Source organism: Sinohyriopsis cumingii, chromosome 2, assembly GCF_028554795.1.
Source record: "Sinohyriopsis cumingii isolate HCF-2022 chromosome 2, ASM2855479v2, whole genome shotgun sequence".
In the NCBI taxonomy this organism is placed as follows: Eukaryota; Metazoa; Mollusca; class Bivalvia; order Unionida; family Unionidae; genus Sinohyriopsis; species Sinohyriopsis cumingii.
The window spans coordinates 155209030-155233104 of NC_142962.1; the positions used below are offsets into that span (position 1 = coordinate 155209030).

General features: G+C 39.0%; 2 protein-coding genes and 1 pseudogene across 2 annotated transcripts; 2 read left to right on the plus strand and 1 right to left on the minus strand.

Annotated features, from left to right (window-relative positions):
• Positions 1-1061: 1061 nt before the first annotated feature.
• On the minus strand, positions 1062-23446 carry LOC149806153 (trypsin-like). The gene is made up of 8 exons (XM_089951054.1): positions 23353-23446; positions 12319-12375; positions 11322-11410; positions 8334-8425; positions 6946-7229; positions 2272-2411; positions 1877-1934; positions 1062-1255 (listed from the first exon to the last, which is right to left on the minus strand). The coding sequence occupies exons 2-8, from the start codon at positions 12368-12370 to the stop codon at positions 1131-1133; spliced, it is 840 nt and encodes a 279-aa protein (XP_089807180.1). The 5' UTR covers positions 12371-12375; positions 23353-23446; the 3' UTR covers positions 1062-1130.
• LOC149806154 (uncharacterized) lies at positions 16310-18868 on the plus strand (annotated as a pseudogene).
• LOC149806155 (uncharacterized) lies at positions 18960-19862 on the plus strand. The gene has a single exon (XM_089935249.1). It carries the CDS (start codon positions 18960-18962, stop codon positions 19860-19862), a length of 903 nt encoding a protein of 300 aa, XP_089791375.1.
• Positions 23447-24075: the final 629 nt, after the last annotated feature.

Below are 24075 nucleotides of genomic sequence, written 5' to 3' on the forward strand. Positions count from 1 at the left end.
AACAGATGTTCAGTCATATCGTTAAGACGTCTGCAGTGTGACAGTTTATAGTGATGGCTAGCACTGGGGCATCATGCCGCAGACATGTAGCATCATGTCCCACCCAGTCACATTATCCTGACAACAGGCCGACCAGTCCTAACACTAACCTCTTAATGCTGAGCACCTAGCGAGGCAGCTGTTAGTACCATCTTTATTAGTGTTTGGTATATCTCGACCGGGTTCGAACCCACGACCTCTCGCATCTGAGGCGGACGCTCACACCACTAGGCCACTGGAGCGGTCACTCTCTGGCTGATCATTGCAGTAAGTAACAATACATAAATACCAATACTAATACCATTATGAAACTAATTGCTAGCTTATGTAATATAAATGCAGAAGATGATGAACTTGTGAAAAGACCACCTAGATTTAGTTATGTGTTCAAGCATGCACAGATATAAAAGGGGTAGTGTGGTGAAACTATAGAGTTTGAAGATCGATAAATAGAACATGTTGTACTTTACTTTAACATTAGACAATCTGATATTTGATAGATGTTAACGAATATATAAGAATGACTTTGTAGAGATAAAACGTGCACAATGGTTGAAGCTAAAATTATTTTATATTAATTTATATAAAAAGCGTTAAGTTGATCCTTTCGATCTTGAAATGGTACTTAATTACCCAAACATCCCTATACTGCATGACCAAATATGGTGTCTCTACTCTATCCGGTGTAGATTAAGGTCAGATCATAAGGAAACTGACATGTGCACGGATTGATGCATGGACACTAGACGGACATGATCTCTGACATTATGTTTTCAAAGGTGCAGAAAAAAATCATTAACATCAGACTTGGACTGGCGTATCTCAACGAGACGAATTTTACTTAAAGGAGTGTGTAATTAAGAGTAGGAAGCGTAACTATCGTGGAAATGAAAGCATCAAAGATCAAATCGTAAATTCCTGAATTGGAGCGCGATAATCTACAGACTCACACGCACTAAAAAGGAAAAATTAAAATCAACTGCAGAAGCAAGTTGTCCCTTAATCAAATGTATAAACAAATCTGAGGGTTTACACGTATTTTATTCAATTCAAAAAAAAAAAAAATAGATGATAATCATGTTTGTATCGGTCTAGTATTGGTAGGGATATCCAGCCTGTTCCATGGTAGTTTTGATCCAATTTGTGTACCTTGGAACGTCCTCGAAAACACCGGGCTCGTTTGCAAAAGTGCAGTTTCCGCCGGATGATGCAATTCCTGAAGAAAAAAACCAAATAAACTGCATAAGATTGAATACAAGCCAAAAAAAACGACACGTGATCCTTAGCAATGCATATCAGTCGACTGAGTTCAGTTGCCTACGCCACAGTTTAAACGAAGGTAGCATATATATTCCACACGGATATTGGAAACAATGTATGTGGCGTACACATAGATGAGCTTGAAACCTTCAGTAATATAGTTATCATCTAACCATTTATATATATATATATATATATATATATATATATATATATATATATATATATATATATATATATATATATATATCTTTTCTTTTCATGGATTTTTATATTTGATTTCCTTTTCTCTTTGCTACTAATTCATTTGTATTTTATTTGACAGAGATCTGTCAAATTGTTTCGCTTGACGGATGTTCTTCCCTAGATTATTTTTGCACAATACAGTAAAAGTATCAAGACTTAAAACACAGATGTAATTCTTTTTTACTGGAGTCCCCACCCATCGCCTACCCCACCCCCCACCCCCACCCCGACACGCCCACACACACAACCACCACCACAACTTACCAAACACTCACTCACACTCGCACACATACACGCGTATTTCATGGAGAAAAGCTTGAGATACGTTTACCTTGTATGTACCACATTCCATTTAGATCTTTGCAAAGAAGGGGACTTCCAATGTCATCCTGCAGAAGGGAATACATAGATGCAATGTTTATACAACTAATGACGATTAATGACACAATATTTCTGTGACTCATGCTACTACTGTTGATACTTCTGCTACTACTAATAATAGAATTATCATTGTTAGTGCTACTAGTACTACTACAACTATTGCTTCAAAAGGCGATCAATACAATGGCTATGATAAACGTTATATTCAGTTATTTCCTGAAGAAATGGTCATTTTAAAACACAAGGTAGCTGGATAAGATTCTTCGATTTTCCATCAAAAATAACTGCAAAAGTTTTCTATTTGCCCTACACACTGTAAATAATGCTTAACACCAAGACACTCACACCACAGAAATCCTTGTTCCCATTTTCGTATCCGGCACATACTTCACCATCAGGTATAAAATCCGGGAAATGTGTCTGACAAACAGAGTCCGCCAGAATGGGCAGGTCAACCTGGTTTAAAACCTCTTCATTTCCTGTCGCTGAAAAAAATATGAAGAAATAAAAAACTTGCGAGTTGTTCATGTATTTCTTGATACGTAACAAGGAGAACGCCTTTATCGTTAATTTCATGCCTTCTCAGGTAGGCTTTCTTATATTTTTTTAATAATAAATTCCTGTATGACCCGAATAGTGATGGAATTTTGAAGAGCTAAGTGCATCTAACGAATTTTATCCATCCGACATATTATCAAAGAAATGTACAAGCTCCTTTTATCTAAGTAAGAACCTCGCTTCCAATATTGTCTGAGTTGATCAGTCTGGTTCACGGCCAATTTGATTGTACTATGTTTTTAAACAATACATTCCTACAATGGATTTTAACAGAAACTGGTTTTGTCGAGGATGTAACCTGTCGCCCAAACTTCTTTTTAATTAACTATTAACTATGTGAAGGAAAAAGAAACAGCTAAAATAAAAATAGAGAACCAAGAAGACCTTAATATTTGTTTAGAACGTGATTTTGAGGACGATAAAGACGATTGCATAAATATGCACGAACGAGTTCGGTTAATATCAGTTATAAGATTAAATGTATTGTGAAATGAAAGGTACACCGCTTCATCGCAATAAGACTCCCTTTAAAGAGAGGGCAGGTGTAGAGCCCGTTTTTCCTATGAAAATACCCCACAAATAGGTCCCTGAATAAAATCGTAATAAAATTGCTAATTGAAACCTTGATATATCACTCGTTTTTTGTTCGAAAACGGTGGTTCGTACCCTCAGATTTGATTCAACATTATTAAATGCCGATATTTGAATAAGAAATCATATATTTTGTTAATTTTTTTTTATTTTAATAAGTTCTCAGTACACTGCAAATGACAATACACAGCCATTATGATCAATCAAAATGTTAATAATGCCTTCTGGTTGCAACATTTATAAATATATGTATGGTCAAGTGAAATTTGTGTTTAGTTTTATGTTTAATTCAGTTTCAGTATAATCATCATAAATGAGTAATTCCCTCGTGTATTCAAACGTGAAATGTGTCCCTAAACTGTTTTGGCTAAGTCCACGAGCGTTTTCCGTAAACTGTCATGGCTACGCCCACGAGCGTTTTCGTAAGAACCTCATTAAGAGCTGACTGTTTTCAATTCTCAGAAATGTTTATTGGATTGTTGCAATCAACTAAAATTAGCCTGCTTTGTATTATCACATTAAGTATATTTTGCATCAAATCAAGTAAATGGAGTAGAATACAAAATGTTAAATATCATAAAAATCCCATAGGCGTAAGAGTTAGAAGTTAATGTCGTATGTCGAGTCGTCTCATTTCAGTTTTGACCAATCTAACCCTGTTATGAATGTCAGTATGTAAGGAACATAATTAAAGTAGCAAACATTAATCAGTGCTTTATCCTGCAAACGTGATCAAGGATAATAAAGGAATCAAGCAAATTGCGCACACGGTACATGAAAAGGCAAGTTTTTCATATAGGTTTCATTAATGGAAAATGTAGTTCCAAACTTTGAAGTGAACTCCAAATTCCCGAATTGGTACTCAGAGGTTTAAAAGAAGAGGATGTGCATAAATTTCACTATTTCTTACAATGAAATCACAGCACCAATATGGACCCCGCTGTGTTATCGAAGTCGAGGTCAAAAAGCAGATTACCAAGTCTACCATGCACAATACAAGTTTTTGCATTTATGTGATCCTGGAACAGCTAAACTTTGGTCGAAATCAGACCCATTTTCTTATCGATAGACAACACGTAAAAGGCTTGCACAAATGTTTGTTAATTTTGGCTGCCTGGCATACAAGAATGAAGGGACTGAGGTTTTGAGCCGCAGAATAGGACGGGGCAGTCAAAAACGGACCCACTCTATTGCTAGTACAGGAGTTGAGTTTACCTTTTTACGTATAACCAATCCCTTTGAACTATAATCGAAGATACAGTTGCTTACCAAAATTACGGGAGGATAACAAAGGATGCAGGTTTACGGGAGGATAACAAAGGATACAGGTTTACGGAAGGATAACAAAGGATGCAGGTTTACGGGAGGATAACAAAGGATGCAGGTTTACGGGAGGATAACAAAGGATGCAGGTTTACGGAAGGATAACAAAGGATGCAGGTTTACGGGAGGATAACAAAGGATGCAGGTTTACGGGAGGATAACAAAGGATGCAGGTTTTAAACTGGTATTAGTAATCTGCTACATAATATAATACAAGATCTTATCCTACCCGTGGGGCCTAGGTGAACTAGTCACCTTTCCAACCCATAGGGCCTAGGTGAACTAGTCACCTTTGCAACCCATAGGGCCTAGGTGAACTAGTCACCTTTCCAACCCATAGGGCCTAGGCGAACTAGTCACCTTTCCAATCCATAGGACCTAGGCGAACTAGTCGCCTTTCCGACCCGTGGGGCCTAGGTAAACTAGTCACCTTTCCAACCCATAGGGCCTAGGTGAACTAGTCACCTTTCCGACCCGTGGGGCCTAGGTGAACTAGTCACCTTTCCAACCCATAGGACCTAGGTGAAACTAGTCACCTTTCCATCCCATAGGGCCTAGGTGAACTAGTCACCTTTCCAACCCATAGGGCCTAGGTGAACTAGTCACCTTTCCAACCCATAGGACCTAGGTGAACTAGTCGCCTTTCCGACCCGTGGGGCCTAGGTGAACTAGTCACCTTTCCAACCCGTAGGACCTAGGTGAACTAGTCACCTTTCCAACCCATAGGACCTAGGTGAACTAGTCGCCTTTCCGACCCATGGGACATAGGTGAACTAGTCACCTTTTCGACCCATAAGGCCTAGGTGAAGGTGAACTGATCACCTTCGGTCCTTAAGGGCACTTGAATACCTGGTTACCTGAGTGCAGCCTCAGTTCGTCTATAGAGATATCCGGTGTTAAACAATCTGGGTTTCCTCTAGGAGTGTTTAGATTATCGGCCAATATGTTTTCGTGTTGCTATTTTGGCATCAATATTAGTACAAAACTTGTATTATGTCAACTTTAATTATATCGAGTGAGAGAAAGAAAAAAACAAGAACAGTGGGCCTCGAGTGACAGAGTGGTCTAAAACTCTCACCGTTACGGATCACTGCCGTCTCACCTGTCTACGTGGGTTCGAGTATTGGGCTCTGCCCCATTGTGGGTACGTGAGAAAGCTTGCCATTAGCTTCTCGTGGGTCGGTGGTTTTGTCAGGGATTTTCCCGGTTTCTTCCTCCACCATTTATACTTGCCGCCATGAATAACTTGTGCTGAAAATGGCGTTAATCCCTACAACAACAACAACAACAACAACAAAAGCAGTGGCATCACTAGGGTTGGTGTCACCCAGTGCGGTAACTCATGGTGTCACCCCCTTGGACTTCCTTCCAGCACACAAATTCAAAAATTGTGCAGACAGTCATTTTGGTGTCACCCCCTCTGATGGTGTCACCCGGTGCGGTCCGCACCCCACGCACCCCCCTAGTGACGCAACTGAAAAAAAGAACAAACAACTGATGTCCATTTCTGCTGCTGCATAAGTCATCATCACTACCAAACATTGGCATGGAAGTTCAGATACGAGACCTTACAAACTGTTATATATTTTATTTGCAATGTAAACAAAATCGACGTGACTACAAAATATACGAGCTATACTCAGCAAAACCAGGCGGACATTTCAAAATCATGGGCTGTGCGGAATCACATAGGTACTATATTACAAGAAACTAATGATCATTTCGTTATGTGCGTGCGAATACTGTCTTTTACGGAAAGGGGATATGCATAAACTGACGCACTGAACGAGAGATGCCGCCAACGCCTAATTTGTCTCATATTTTGGACCAAATGTATTCAAATAAGAATCTTTGTGAGATTAACATCTCCATTAACAAATCAAGTGATACGTAAGAAAACGAACAACGAGACAGCTTGGGCCTAGAGTTTAAAAAAGTGATGACCATTCCAAAAGATTTGCTTAATTTAAATGCGTCCCGCGGGAAAGGAGAATAACGTAAAGGTCAAAACCCATATGGAACCGTGTTGTTCAAAATGAACTGACAAAAAATGGATATACTTAAACAGATACAGAAAGGAAACGAAATAATGGAAAGAAGCGAAAAGACTTTTTCTCCGGCGTAAGGTATCCGGATGAGATGAAGAGACTAATGTCTTCTTACTGAAACACCTTGAAACCCTTCCTTTAAATGTATTGGCTAATACTAACATTTTTACAAATTAGTCCTAGATTAATGTAATCTTGTAACAGTTTTCCTGACCACACATAGCTAATGCTACACGTACTCTTTTATGGCCAAGTCAATATTTAAATACCGCATGATATCGATAAGCAGCCGAAAATGAATGGTTCTTATTAATACAAGACAGAATAAATTTGATTCTTAATGGGTCGATAGGTTTATATTTTAATTATGTGGACAAATTCAAATCTAACAGGTGTATGTATGTATGTATGTATGTATGTATGTATGTATGAATGTGTATGTGCTTGCGTGTGGTTTTAGTTATGATATAAATAACTTTGAAGAAAAAAAAATATTTACAAGAAGTTGATCCCCATCCGGGCAAATAGCAGACTTGACCAACTGTGTACTGGTGGGTGGGGTCGGGTAGGCAGACTGGTCTAACGTTATCGTTCAGTTGGATTGTCTCCCTAGTAATTATGAGTGCAACGTCATTTGCAAGACTGGAAACGTTGAATCCTGGATGTACAACAACACGTGAGAAGTGGTAATATTTTTCATTCGGATCAGCTGTGTGGATATTGTGCTCGCCAAGGTATACTCTCCAGTGCTTAAGGTCAAGGTCAAAGACATTATATCCAGGGCTGAATAATAATAATAATAATAATAATAATAATGATGGTGATGATGATCATGATAATAATAATAATAAGAAGAAGAAGAAGATCCATAATAATATACGGTTGAGGAGCTTGTATAGCCCCACAAACATAAAATTTATCAGAGTATAAATTTATATGGCATACGATATCTTGCTTCATAATTACATTAACGTGGCGGATGTATCAGAAATTTTCTTTCGGCTTCATATATGTGTAGACAAACTACATTTGAATAACGTCTAAAAACTACAGATACATACGCTGATTTGTTTTATTTTTTAACATGGTACTGTAGCTTATTTGTGGCCATCGTTCTTCAAGTTAGCCATGTTCACAAAACTATACACCAGTCATAAACTCTAATGTGGTGAAAGGTGGGTGAGTCTAGTACATGTGTCAGAGTATTTACAGAGTACGTTACATCATCGAGTTAACCTGCTAAGTTCCTGCTAAAACTACTGTATTAAACTTATTAGAAGTATCATTGTTATTCTGGATATTATTCGTATAACCTTTGCTAGTAATTGTATATATCATACAAATATAAACTGAATTTAAAATTAGAAATGTAGCAAAACTCTACAAATGGCCCAATCATTAAAATACTATCTTGGTCGTGGCGTTCAAACTTATCATTATACGTAGTAAGCGCTGTAAAACCCTAATGATCGAAGTAATAATTGTATACATGTTTACAAACTATGATGGCTTCATAACCATTTACATCGTATCTGACATTTAAAATGTCTTGATATTATGTAAAACACATTTTTGCTAATGCAGTAACACAGGCCCGGCCCTAGGGCAAGGCGAACGAGGCAACCGCCTTAGGCCCTGCGCTTTCAGGAAATCAACCCCGCAATGCAATATTTTGCTTGGGCCTCGCTCATCTCGCATGCTGCATTGGACCCCTCGCATCTTAGGGCCGGGCCTGCAGTAACAACCTAGCGTGCAAAAGGAATAGTTTTATTCCCCCTTGTTTCAGTTGGACTGATATAGTTTCAGTTGCCATGTGTGATAAACAAGCGATGTCCCTCTACTGAAGGCATCGATCAGTCAATAAATTGATAATCGAATCTTGCTCACCCTTCGAAATGTTGGGCGGATGTGACGAGGACATGATCCCCAAGTACAGTGGCACTACCGGCAAGAAACCCTAAATCATCTACCAGCAAACCCTAGAAAAACAAAATATCGTAAAGGATCATCATTCCTTTATCAAATATGATTTCAATATGACGAAGTACGTATATCAACTGTTTCAAAATGGTATTGTTTTACAAGAAAAAAATGCTTTTAGGCAAGAAGAGCCTTTCCATACTGTGCTTAATTCGGTTGTGGCATGTCACATATAAGGCTTATGACCGAATAATTATTGCGTGTATTCCCTGTTGATTTTTCAAATTACGTGGATCAACATAAAATGTACATAGAAAAGACAAAGCATAAACATCTAGGAGAAAAATATATTTTCTATAAATGAATGTACGAAAAAGAGGCATTAATTATATTTTTCTCTGAAGTTTAAATTTGATTTTGGCAACGAAAAATGTTTGCGCAATATCGCTTCACAGAAAATTCCAGTGGTGAAGGAAAAGATACAACGTTTATTTATTCCAATCTCCTATATTGTCACACTTGTCACTCACCTACCTGGATACATGCAAAAGATATAGCAGTTATCGTTGAAGCAGCAATTTGAGTCAGGAATACAAACATATGTATAGTTTTAACACAGAGATCGCGAGCTGTATTCAGCTTAACGACATAAGTGTGCTGCAGAAAAAGTTCTGAATATTTACAACAACTGTATTTATTAGTAACCGTTACGTGAATGATTCCCCTTACGTTACGTGAATGATTAACCAATTACTAAATGCCGTTTTGTATTCACATCTAAGTACTGCAATAAATTTGGAGTATGCGCATTTGGTTACAGCGCCGCGTTTTAAGGAATTCTTAGATTTGTGTGATTATTTGTGTGATTATTGGAATTAGGCGCAGTGGGAATATCCTTAGCCCGAAATAATTAGTCAATTACTAGGAGCAAACGTCAAGGAGTGAAGTGTTAGTGAGTTTCCATGATACCATGGTTAACTAGTAGTGCATTCAGACGAAAACAGAATGAATGTCCCTGTTGTAAGATAGTCCATATTAAAATCTAGTGGTGTACATTGGTGATGTGCCTGCAGAGGCAGTATTTACCGTAGGAAACCGGTAAATTACACAAAGGAATGAATAAGAAGGGACTTTGCAGATACCGTTTATGTCGCCATGGGGGCAAATGTGCTGCAGTTATATTGGTGAAATGTGCCTGGAAAGCATACATTGACTGGCCTGAGGTGGCGGAGTTAAAATAGTTTCCAGTTATTCGGGGATACTCGCATATTTTCTAAGGCGTGAACAGTTGGCGGTACGGAAACCTGATGAAGATAAACCATGCAGATGTGCGGTTGATATATATTTGGCAGGTTGTTTTATCTGTGGTCTTGAATTAATTAGAGTAAAATATAGGTATAGAATGGACACGTCGGGCTTTATAATTTACAACTGAAATTGAATGGAAATCTTTGGAAAGTTGGGGTAAACTTATGACTTCTAGCGAGAATCGCGCCAGGGTTTGACAACCGCTCGGTCAAGTAAGGACCATTGCCTTGTAACAGTACGTTGATAGCACATTTGAAAACTGCACTTCTCACCGCATGACGGCTTTCAAATCATATGCCCCTAGTCTACTCTTTGATAAGGTGATTCAGCCGAAAATCACTTGGAGCTAAATTAGGACTGAAAGTTGAATGTCCCGGTCGTCCATGTCGCTTTTTGGTCTTTAATTGGTTTGAAAAAAGGTAAATCCTTCTTTCATCATAAAGTTGAATGTCGCAAAATTTGGATTCTTTACTCCTTCAACAAATAAATGAAGACGGCGGCTTTATGTACAGTCATAGAGATGCTGTTTACCTCGAAGAGAGGCGGTTCGGCTGTATTTTGCAACTTTTGGCAACACTTTGTAGACCTAAAAAGGTCCAGAGATCTAGTAAAGTCAAGCACAGGTACATGGACGACCGGTCTTTAATTGGTTTCAAAAATTAAAAACTCCTTCTTTCATCACCAATGACAATCACCTTCAAACCTCTCTGGTCACTTTTTATATTTGGCATGTAAATCTTTGGAGATCCCAACCCATGTCTGTTTTTGATAAGAGATCAACAAATGCGGAACCCATCTTGGGCATACCTTTCTTAGCTTCAAATGATTTTTCAATATATTAAAAGCAGCGGACGAATTAATGCCAATGATCATTGAAATATATTCCACTGTGTTCATCAATTGATCCCTTTGACATCAGCCACTTCACCCACACCAATCGCAGACAACGGTCTTCCAAAACATCGTCACCTTCTACAGATTCGAGACTATCTTCAAAACAATGAAACCACCTCACAGCTATAGGATATGACAGAGAATTACATCTGTATATTTTGTCTAAGTCGCCCTTAATATTACTGGGAGAGTACAATAAGAGCGACTGGATTTTACAGTATGCTCTTCGTTCAGTAGCAGACAGGTTCTATGCCGATATATTTATATCGCCCACATTTACCTGTGGTGCGTCACATGCATATATCCGCAGGAGGTTAGCATGCTGTACGTGGAGCTACATAATATTTAATAGATCGTTGTTTTGCCTATAGATCGGTATTGGTGTAATGGACGGGTTCAAAGAAACAAAATGTTCTAACAAAATATAAACTTTTCAAATAAACGTCATACAAGTTGCACGAAAAAAATGTTATGTAGGACATTTGTTCAGTCATACTTTACAAAAGTCTTCCGGAATGACTTGGTACACACTTTTCCCAATTTAAGAAAGTATTTCAAACATATTGAACGACTAAAAATTTCAGAGTCAAAGAAAAGTGAGGTATTCTTGCCAGAAAGAGTGTGGCAACTAATAAATATGAATAGCAGATTTCTCAGAAATTAACCTTATACTAGTACTTGTTTTCTACTTAGACTCAGTCTGATGCAGTTAATTGTACGTAACTTATGAATAACATACTATTAATTTCTTACAAGGTATGGCCATGATCCGGCAGCTGCCTCTTTCCCGCCAACGATTCTGTTTGTGACAGGTTGTACTGTAGGAGTGCCGCACGGAATACCTGCATCAAGACGGTTATATATGAACTGTGTTTATTAGTTTTAGGTTAGAGCGTCCGCCTCGGATGTAGGAGGTCGAGGGTTCGAAACCCTGGCCGAGTCATACCAAAGACTTATAAAAATGGTACTAGCAGCTGCCTCGCTTGACACTTAGCATTAAGAGGTTAGAGTTCGGACTGGTCGAACTGGTGTCAGGATAATGTGACTGGGGTGGACATGATGCTACATGTCTGCGGCATGATGTCCTAGTGCTAGACATCACAATAAACTGCCACACTGCGGACATCGTAGCGATATGACTGAAAATTTGTTAAAGCTACGTTCAAAATCCAAAACTACATTCTCAGACACAGACACACACACACACACACACACACACACACACACAATTTAGGTTACGTTATTATTTGAATTTGTATATGCTTTATTTGTTTCACTAGTCTATTCGCGCACTATGATATCAAATATGGAATAATATTTTGAAAAGTACTCATGCATTAATTTATGTGTGCATGTACATACAGACAGACATACACCAAACACACAAACAGACAAGCAATGAACCAGCCAGCCACCTAAACAGACGAAAACAAGTTTTATGAAACACACTTTAAAGAACCAAATATAATCCCATTGGAACACAACAATTGACATTTTACGGTTAATTAACAACTTGACACTTGTAAATAATCAATAATTTCCCCAACATCAATATTTACCAGTAAAGTTATTACTATATGAAACATTGGTGAAAATGGATGGTCCGATTGAATTAGAGACCAAAGAATAACTTACCATCCATTAAAAAGACAAACGCGCACTTGATATTAAAATATGATAGATGTGTGTCTGTGTGTGTGTGTGTGTGTGTGTGTGTATGTGACATAGAGAGAGGGAGAGAGAGACTTACTCTGTGCAGAGACCAATGCCAACAGTCCAGATGTGAGTAGAATGGATAACATTTCTGCTGCAAATTAAATAAAAGTCGGTGACCTGTACCTATACTTCGACCTATATATTTTTTATATTAAACAGGATGAGAAGAAAGCTTCCATGTGCAATCCCTACTGTACTTTTATTAACGTTTCTTCTTACCATCTAATGGCTTATATAAAAGGAGACTGAGCCCAACTGCATGACACATACACACAACTTTCCCTCCCCTCCCCACATATTTTTAAAGGTTTATTCAGGATTGTACCTCGCCTATAAGAAACTCTTCCATGTATCCTTCCAGTGTAATAGTCTTTATAACTATGGTTAGTTAAGTTCTGTCAGTTATCCCGGAGGAGAATCGTAAATAAGGAAATATTTGGATGACTCAAGGATGGGGAACTATGCATATATCAAAGACATTCAGCCACATCCACGTATTGTTTCTTCAAGATCAACAGCAATCCATGTGTGTTACTGCAACGACGATGGGAATAAAATCGAATCGATACACTTGCCGTAAATATGATATTCAGTCCTCCCTGACCTTGCATAATGAAAATGTTTATCATCAAGCTATTGGACACATGAATGCATACTTCAAAAATGTAAATTCTTTATTCATTCATATATATATATATTTACACCTCCATCCCAGCCCCCAGCTGACGTTGTCATAGGCCCGACGGTGGTAACTCCTGAAGTTCCCAGTCAACATAGCCCTCAGTGACGCTCCTAATTCTAGTGGTAATACTGTTCTACAGTGAAAGTTAAACATTGCACATTACTTCGGCCTGTGTCCGTGCCAACAACTTTTGCGGTTTCGCCGCCTAGCTTAATTAGCGTGAGACACTCGCACACAGGCCAATTGTGTGACTCAGTGTGATCAGTTTCAAACTCATGTACATGGCGAGATCATACCATATAATGGGCTACATTTTAGGCGTTATCTGGTTGTAAACGGTTTTCCTTTTCATCTACAAGGATAACCTAAAAATACTCTAAGTAACAGTAGACCGTACTATCTGTGACTGTTGATCCAGAGTGAACCACTGAACCTGGCTCACTCTGGAAAGTTTTTCTGGTGGATCAGGCGGACGAGCATATATGCTCATCTCCTGGCTGTGAAGGCAGGTGCAACATGAACTGATGGCGATCCACTGCATCCAAACATGTCTACAGACGTCTCGACACTGTCGCGCCACTGGATTCAAACAGAAATGGACGAGTGAGTAAGGGCGACTCTGCGCAAGTTTACCTCACTTGAATCCAACTAACGCGCATGTCATGACGCGATTCTCCCCCCCCCCACACACACACACACACACATACACACACATGATACTTTCAAGTTATGTGGCGACTGACGAGCGGCAAAGCAGCAGGTTTGGATATATTGGAAGCTGTAACTGCAGACCTGCACACAAGAGGCTCATGGGATAGTGTTGCTTTCACTGTACACGACATTCATCGACATGACAAAAGCCTTGACCCAGTCAGCTGTGGAGACCTTTGGATGATTGGCAAAATTTGGTTGCCCAGAGAAATTCATTGCGATGGTTTGGCCATTCTATGACGGCATGCTCGCTTGTGTTGTGGATGGCGGTGAGTAATCTGAACCATTCCCAGTGAGCAATGAAGTCAAGCAGTCTGCCCCAGCCCTCTTCAGTACTATATTCTCGACCATGATTACTGATGCCTTCCGTGACTATGACATCAGATACCGGACTGACGGAAACCTGTTCAATATGAGTAGTCTAGAGGCGTAGACAAAGTCACAGAAAGTGGAGCCCGAGCAGCGTACATCTCAGAAAAACAGTACAACCTCCATTGATCAGGCAAACCCAAGCGACAACGAAATGCTGATCACAAAGACAAGTATTCAGTCAGCAAATGCTTTTCTGGGAAGAAGTATTACTAAGAAAAAGTGTCCTCTGGATTCGCGCCGTAACTGCTGCCATCAGAGAATAGTAGTCCTACCATAAAGGAATCGTTTCGCAAAGCTCTCACGCAATATAAAAAGGTCGTAAAAGTAAAGATTGAATATTTCATATTTCATTGTATAAAGAAATCCTGCAGGTTGTCCTTCTTACACGGGAGAGACAACTTATAGTCCTATGATCCATTCCCTCTTTTATTCACGCCGTCATTTTCTTATTCTTCTTCTTAGCTTGAGCAAACATCTTACTCTTTTTCTCTTTTGGTATTGTGGATTTGGACCGTAAGGCTGCTTCTCTTGAATTCGAAAACATGGAATGAAGCGGATGAATAAAAAAATGATCTATGGATTTATTTTCCAGTCTCTCCCTCCTGTGATTTGTTGAGCCAAAAAGCAGATTCACACTTTTTAAATACGGCTTCAGTTAAAAAGTTAAATATTGTCAGAAAGGCGTTATTTGCAGAGATATAATTGGTCTCCTATTGTTGATTGCAATACATACTTCAAATGAAGGTGCCATTCAACACACTGCTCTCATTAATCTATGAGTTAGTTCCAGAAAGCTTTTTCAGGCATTTATATTTCTCATTATGAGCGATTCTGACATTCATTGATGAAAAAAGCATCCACCTATTTGGCATAGCGATATTTGTTATCGCATTAGATATTGACATAAATTTTCCAAATACACAAAATAATAAAATAGACGGAGCGTTCGTTCGACACCGAAGCAATTTCTACTCATGTACATCCCAGATTGATTTTAAGTTTCAATAAATCTTTCATGCCATCGGCAACAAATCACAGATAATACTAATGTTGAATTAAATCTTAAGAATGTGACTGCACGGTCTAAAAATATTAATAGGTGTTTAATGTAATTAAATGATGTTTACACAAAGAATGGAGTCCAACCAGGGCCTGTGATATGGGTCAGTTCAAGGTCAGGCAGTGGACACGCACACTAAGTTGGATTAGCTATCAGCCAATCAGAGACAAGGGTCTGCTGCGCTGAGGTAGCTGACAGTGGTCAGTCACTTTACAAGGGATCAGCATCGAGAATAGTCTGTTTGTTTTGTATGCATTCCGAGTTGTTTACTTTAGAACCTGACTGTCTGCCGGGACTCATTTATATAGCCTATACTGGATATATGTGGATATAGTTTGGAACTTCGATGCGTGACGTTATCATTTGGATTCATCTGATTTACAACATTTTACGTCGTGTAGCACGGTCAGCTTCACAACCCGTCATTGGCTGGACAATTGCCGACTTCAAAAAAAAACAAAACAACAAACAACCAAAAACCAAACTTTCGTTGCGTGGATAGCACCCCACCCCCATTGTTCTGCGGGAAAGTGCTGATTGTGTATTATGGATAAACCGTCTTCTCGTGGCTTCCGCGGACGTCGAGCGGCAAAAAACAGACAACACTGGGATGCTCAGGAACCAAGAAATTGGTCTGTGGGGAAACTATTAAAAAAGATACGTGAAATTAACATTATTGTGCCAGCTTCATTAAAGAAGGCTCAACTTGTACAGATATACGAAGAAAATGTCAAGTTGATTCAAGATGGCGGACAAATGCGAGCCGTTAGGCCCCTGGATTCGGACTCGCCCAGCAGGGAGGGTTTGCAGCAGCTCGTGATGACGTCACTACCTACAGACGTGCTCAATTATCTGGACGAGCCTGGGCTCAGTATTTCTGCCAGCCAGCCAGCGGCTAGCCTGCGGCAATCTACCGAGGCAGCTATTCCCTTACTTGCATCCAATCGATCAACATCGAGAACCAGTCAACGTAGTGCGCAGCCGCGTGCAATAGGAATACCTTGTTCTACGTCCCTGATAGGTAGTGCCCCTAGCACCGGAAGGAATACTCAACAACCACAACAAGATGATTCTCTTAGCACCGGAGGAGTTAATCATCCACAACAACAAATACACCAGTGTCATGTGAAGGATACCGTTCTATTGGAGGCAGTATCATCTCTCCAAGCAGCAGTGATAAAAATGCAAGCACAGTTAAGTATGTCAAACCATACGGGATATCCTTGTACTGAGACACAGTCTCATACCCTCGCAACAGCGATGTCGGCCACGGAAACCAGGTCTAGTCACGCTGGAGCGGTCGTCGATTTGTCTGACCATGGCGTGCCTATCTCTACACTTCCGGATATTGACCCCGTCAGCGTACAACTGCGAAAGGAGATCATCGCAGGTAAATACGTAAACTTATCGTTACTTCTCATGCCGCATGAATTTGAACAGCAGACAACCATTCAGTCGGGCCAGTGGGGCATGAAATTGGTGGGAAAGATTCCGGGTCAAAATGCAAATTTAACACAGGTCGGCGATCATAGGCTGTCCAAGAACTTGTCTATTAGCGAGTTTATACTGGCGTTTAGTCGGTACAAGGCTATTATGTGTGATGCCTTCCCATCCAGAACTCAAGAATTAGATCTCTATCAAAAAGAAATTATAAAAATGCATGCACTCACAAAAGGAACCCCAGCTTTCTACGAATATCACAAAGAATTTGCACGCAAAGCAGCCATTTACTGCACCTCCATGAATATAAAAGTAGATTGGAGCCGAATTGACCCCAAGCTCCAAACATATGTCTTGTCTGCTTACAAGGTTGTTCCATGTCAGCATTGCCGGAGTTTTGCTCATGATTCAGATTTCTGTCACCTTGCTCCGCAGACAGCAATTAGTCAACCAAGACAAGGACCTTCAATGAATAGACAGACTCCAATAGATAGACAAGGTCGGAGAAGAATATTACACTTAGGGAAAGAAATACGTAATAATTTCAATGGCACAAATGGATGTTTCCGAGCAAACTGTAGTAATGCACATGTGTGCTTGACTTGCAAAAAAAACTCATTCTCAGCTTAAGTGCCACCTGATGCCTAAGCAGGTCCTACCACCTACAAACCTCAATGACTAAATCAGGAGATAGCGGTCACATTTCAGGCAACCACACCAATCAACATCACTAGATTACCAGAAGAATTGCAACACCATCCGGATCAAGAATTTGTGGATTATCTTATAAATGGTCTCTGCTGTGGTTTTCATACAGGAATTTCGCATCAGCCAACTTCTTCATTCGTGTGTAAAAATTTGGTATCAGCGACATCACAACCCAATGTAGTTGACGTATTACTTGAGTACAAGCTCTCCAAGAATTACCTCATAGGCCCTTTCGAAAGTCCACCATTTCCTGTATTCCGGATTAGCCCCCTGGGCGTAGTACAAAGCAAATATTCTGGCAAGTACAGATTTATAGTAGATCTGTCGGCTCCACACAGTTCTCTTGAGCATGAAAGTATCAATGCCTTAATCAGCAAAGAGGATTTTTCACTCTCCTACGTAAAAATAGATGATGCTATTCACATTCTGGTGCAGTTAGGAATGGGTGCTAATATGTGTAACACTGATATTACTGATGCATTCAAGCTAATTCCCATACTCCCAACATTATGGCCTCTATATGGTGTCCAGTGGAGAAAACAGTATTATTTCTACACTAAGTTAGTGTTTGGTAGTAGAAGTAGTCCTAAGATTTTCCATACACTATCCAGAGCAATTGCATGGATAGCCCAACATAACTATGGTATCACACGTTTTTTGCATTTACTGGATGATTTCTTGTCCATTGATGAGCCTGGTTTTCCAGCTGAAAGAACAATGGCTTTAATCACACTGATTTTCAATAGGTTATCTATTCCAATTGCTTCCCATAAGACTTTAGGCCCGTCTCCGGTCATGAAATACTTAGGTATAACTCTGGACTCTGAAAAAATGGAATATAGATTGCCACAAGATAAGTTGAGCAGATTAGCTGCACTGCTTAAAACTTTCCAGCAAAGGAACTCTTGTACGAAGAGGGAATTGCTGAGTTTGTTAGGCCATTTACATTATTCATGTCGAGTGATCGCCCCAGGTCGGTCTTTCACATCCTATCTAATATCCTTGTCAACAACCACCACCGAATTGAATCATCATGTAAAATAAATAGCGAATGTAGAATGGATCTAAAGATGTGGGGGGGGGGGGTTATGGCTCAATGGAATGGAGTTTCTTTTTTCTTGGATTCTAATATTACGGTTGCTACAGATTTTGATCTCTTTACTGATGCAGCATCAACTCTCGGATTTGGCGGGTTTTTCCAAGGCAGATGGTTCCAAGGATCGTGGCCAGATAATTTAGATGTATTAGGCACAGACAAGTTGTCAGTGGCCCAGCTGGAACTTTACCCCATTGTAGTTGCAGCCTATATATGGGGCCATATGTGGCAGAGGAAACGAATTTTGTTTCATTGTGACAACATCAGTACAGTCGAGATAATTATGAAGCGTCGATCTAAGTCTCCTATGATAATGAAATTGCTCAGGCGTTTAACTTGGATATCAGCACAATATTGTTGTGAAATTCTAGCTGAATATGTCCCAGGGAAAGATAACCTCATTGCAGATGCTCTCTCTCATTTTCAGATGGAAAAATTCTGGCATCTGGCTCCAACTGCAGAGAGAACTTCACACCCATGCCCAGTCTTGGAGGAACTGATATTTTACTAACCAAAACTGTGGACAGGTTACTACAAGCAGCACATAGCCCACGGACGCAAGCGGTCTATTTGACGGGTTGGAAAACCTTCAGTCATTTTTTGGTCATGTTGGGTCGCTGGGATCATAGGAGTCATCAACCTTCAGGACCAATTGATGAGGATGCCCTTGTTGGTTTTGTGGCATATTGCTTCAAGAGTATTGCTATTCGTTATGCATCTATCAAGCTGTATTTGTGTGGTGTGAAGTATTTCTGTGTAAAACGTGGCATACAGCACCCCCTTGATGGCCAGTCATATTCGTGCTGTCCAAGATTGCAAATGGTATTGCGGGGTGTGAAGAAATTGCAGAATAATGCACCTAACTCAAGATTACCCATTACCTTCGATATCTTAGCGCGCATGTGCACCTTGCTTCAAAAAGGTTTCTTTAGTCGCTGGGTGGATGGTATGTTGCTTGCTGCATCTTCACTAGCTTTCTTTGCCTTTTTACGTTGTGGCGAATTTGCGGTGACGTCAGCTATGGATATGGAGTACTTACATATTAGTGACTTTACTATTTCTGCAGATAATTCTAATGGGATTTTAATGCTGAGAGCGTCAAAGGCTGATCCATTCCGGTATGGTGTGCAGATCAGACTTTTTGCAGTCCATAACTGTACCTGCCCCTTACGGGCTATGCGCGAGTACCTAGCACTCCGCAGCAGGATGGGTTGTCTTAGACCTTCGGACCCGCTATTTACTACAGATGGTATTAATCCACTATCTAGATCAGTGTTTTTGGAGAAGCTACGTTTGCTCCTGCACGTACTAGGGTATCCACAAGACAAATTCAACGGGCACTCCTTTAGGATAGGGGCTGCCACTACAGCCGCAAATGCTGAGATCGAGGACCACCGTGTTAAAACGCTAGGCCGTTGGACTTCAGATTCTTATTTACGTTATATCCGGACCTCGAATGATGCCATTCTGCAAGCACAGCAGGCCATGTGTGGAGCTACCCACTCATAGATGATGTAACGCCATAGGAGGATGTTCAACTAAGCCTTTCTCTCGGAGAAGTGCATCTGATGGATGTATGTGTGTTCTCAAATAGGCTAGTTCGTGTGTCCTGGTATTCTTTCAGAGGTGATCATTCAGATTCCTTACATGGAGTTATTCTGGGAAGGGAGGGAATAAGCAGATTCTGTGTATTATTCTAAGTGTTTAATTGTGCGTGTTCTTTCTACAGTTTTCAACGTAGTGTGATCATCAGATTCAGTCGGCGGTGAGGTGTGTTTTGCACCAGTAGTGTGTTTACTGTGTTCTGTGGAGCAGGATCATCAGATTCATGACCATTGGGTGGCATTAAGCATTGTGTTTACTAATGTTCGTTGGTGTGTCGAGTTGGTTTCTAATTTAATCAGTTTACTGCATGTGCACTGCAAGCGGTTATATGCATCTGACTTCAGTATTGAACTACATGAACTGTATACGTGTCTGCAGAGTAATTTTTGGCAGTATGTGGAAACTTTACTTTATTTATACATCAGCGTCCAACAGAGAACAAGCCGGGAACATTGCAGGGCCAGTCTCGTTATATATGACTTGCCTACAGATTCTTGCATCACAGACTCAATTACAACTCCACTCTAGATATAATGTGACTTCAGTCTTGGTATCACCATAACATGGTGTGCAGGCATAGACCCCGGAATAGTCATACCTTGGCACGGGTTCTTGCAGTAGTATCCATTTATGATGATTCACTGTTGTGTAATTTTTAGTATGGCAATCGTTCATTTCATATACATAATTGCTTATATTGATAGTGACTTTCAGGTTTAGTTTAACAGAACTGAGGGTACTTCTCATCCTTATCTATCCGTTCCTTGGGGCTCGCCGCTGCATACTACTGCATTTCCATTACTTGGCATGCAGCGTCGTTTGGGCATTCTGTCCCCAATCCACTCGACTTACAGACATAACAAGTTGTGGCGACTCTGCCTCAATACAGCGGCAATTCTGCCTTAACAGTTATGTCAGTCAGTCATACTGGCGAGTCCGCCTCAAAACATCGGCAATTCTGCCTGGACATCAGTCATACTGGCAATTCTGCCTCATAGATAGGGCATGTTGGCCATTTGGCCCTGACATCAGTCAGACTGGCGATTCCGCCTCTTAGTTACTGCATGCTTCTCTACCATCTTACCACTACTAATCTCATGCAGCAGAGGGTGAGACCCAAGGAATGCCAAAGATGTATAATATGTACTGTTTTATAATCAAAGATGTATAATATATCCTGTTTTATAATGCTTAATAGTTGCTTAAAGAGTTGACACTACCTCTATTAGTTCTTCGTATGCTTAATATCATATATGCAGTTCACCTGTCAGTTCAGCTAGAGGTGCATATGGTCCACCTGTCCAACATTCCATTTATTTTATATTGTGTAAATGTATAGTTTCTTCTCTTCGCGGAAGCTATGATAGATGGTGATGTTGATATCAAGTATGACTCTATGTTAGTACTATAACCAATACACAAGTTTGTCTGCAATCCGGACAGTTTTCCTCTTTTCGTTACAGATATTAAATTATCATACTCTTTGTCAGTTCTAGATTTTGCAATTTTATTCTTTGTAGATTTTAAATTATTTCCTCATGTGCTATATCAGAACAATAATACGTTCTGAAGTCATTTTAGCAATTGTTTTAATACCAAAAATTTAAAACTGTCACTAACTGCCATTCTCTTTTATTCCTATTTTGTGAAAGTATAAAGTGTCAGGAATTCTTCCGTCTTTGTCAAAAATATATAGTCATTAATTTGGGAAATGTAACGATAATAAGAATTAATTCTTATCAAGCTTTGTAATTAATGTTTGTGATGTTAACTTTAGTTATTGTGTTTTCACAGCCAGCTTAATGTTGTACGATAACTAATTTTCCACATGAATTCTTCGTCTCTCAAATTTATAAACCTTGATTTTTCGTTATTTATTTTCGAACATTCGCATTTTTTTATTTATAATAATTCCTGTATACAGATTTGAATATTAGTCATAAATATCAGGGTTTTATACTAAATCTCAATCATAACTTGCTTAAGTTTTGAATTTTTGTGTACTTGATTATTACATAATTGTATACGATATTTTATCTACAGAAATTCTAGAAACAATTCAAAGTGGGTTGTCCTTGATGCATCTTTATCGTAAGTATAATAATTTCATGTTTGTTTTCATATGTAATTTTATACATATTAATGTCGTTTTGACTGAATAAAGGATTACTGTGTCACAAAATCCTGAGAGTTATCTTCTCTTTGTTACAGATTATATCAAACCTGGACACTCTCGCAAGCCCCGCAAAAATGCAACAACATATTCCGAATTAAGTGACTGAGCGATACACTCACCTATCATACATTGGAGGGATCCAGCTAAATCTTTCATTGAGAACACGGCTTTCATAATAAATCGGCGGAAAACACAATTTATATAACTCCAACAGTGGAAAACGTTAAGTAAGAATTATTGAAACTGAAGAATAAGTCAAATTTGGAAATTGCTTTATGAAGCAAACACTACAAACGATTTTGGAAATATGTAAAAGGTTTGATAACTGTAAGTACAATATTGAATGTCGCATGATACTATGAGTTCTTTAGAAACTATTCGATATGTCCAAATAAATTACTCATTTATTATATATATATATATATATATATATATATATATATATATATATATATATATATATATATATCATGAATTACTCAGTTATCATAAATTTATATATAAAACATAAATTGCTCAAGTCGGTAATGTATGAGAGGTCTGAAACATTATTTAATTTAAAACAGTTTTATCGTTTCATACAATGTATAAAATATCATTAAGCTACTATTTAATTCAAATTATTGCTCAGTCGTGCTTTCATATAGTATTGCTGAAACAAACACCCAAAATGTACATGTCAGCGTGAGACTAAATAACTTTTTAATTCTATGTACTGCCCTATATTTCTTTCATATACTACCTACTGTTGATACCCCAATCCCATTATGCGCATGGCATCGCTTGAATATTGCTGGACCCCCTTCCCACTGCAAGTATTTCAATATTGTTCCTGAGTAAAAGGTAAGTACAGCTTTCAGTAAAAACTGTTGCAGTAATAGCAATGTGTCTAAAACATGTCATATGAAGCCAATGTGTCTTCTTTTGGTCCTAAGTATATATACGTAGTACCAAAAGGGTATCTACTTAATTGACTGAACTTCACATTTCTTTGTTGTCTTGGCATTATTATTTTTTTTAGTTATGCTAGCATCCTTTCATGGCCTCAGATTAAGCCTATATTTTGATATCCACTTACGACACTGACCCCAACCATATTTACAATCAGTCGTTTAAATAATGCATAATTCACCCTTGACAACAAAAAAGTAAAAATCTACAATTTTCAGTCTAATGCATATTTCTGTGCAGTAATATTCCACAAACCCAAACCCTTACCTGCTTGTGGTCAATATCCAGGCTTAGTAACGAAAATAAACTTACGCGTGATTATAAAGACCAGAGATAAAGCGAAAACCTATAGTCACGACAGATGATGAATTTCAAACCCACGTGACTTGGGGATGGATCACTTTCTTGAAAATTAAAACAAAATGTTATCCTTATGGAAAGAGCTTTGATGAGAATTGTAAGTCTGTGTTAGCAAGGAAGATGTTAATTTTTCTTCTTTGGGTACTGGAATCCACTTAATGAAAACCTGATATTCAAAGTATCCACTGAGCTTAGTTGTTTGAAAATGAATTGGCCAGCAAATTAAGGATGGTCGTAATTTATGATAAGAAAAATCCAGATGAAACAGCTATTTTGTTTTGCCATTTTTGGTCATTATTAATAATCTTTAAATTTTTTGTTGTCTTGTTTTCTTTTTTCTTTGACATCTGATAAATGGGTGTACTCGAAAAGAAAACAAACGCTGCTAATCAACGCACCTATTTTCGGGCAGGGCAGTTTATCTGTTATGATTGACTAGAATTCTATCAACATCGCACGTGATGTTAAGAAATTATAAGTTATGTTGATCTAACATTATTGCCATTTGGCAATTTAAAATTGACTTATTTAAAGGAATATGTGCCCTGTAAAACAATGGTGTACAGGATGTATGTTACACTAGTCTCTAGCCACACTCAGACACTACATTCGGAATCGGTCTCGCACGAC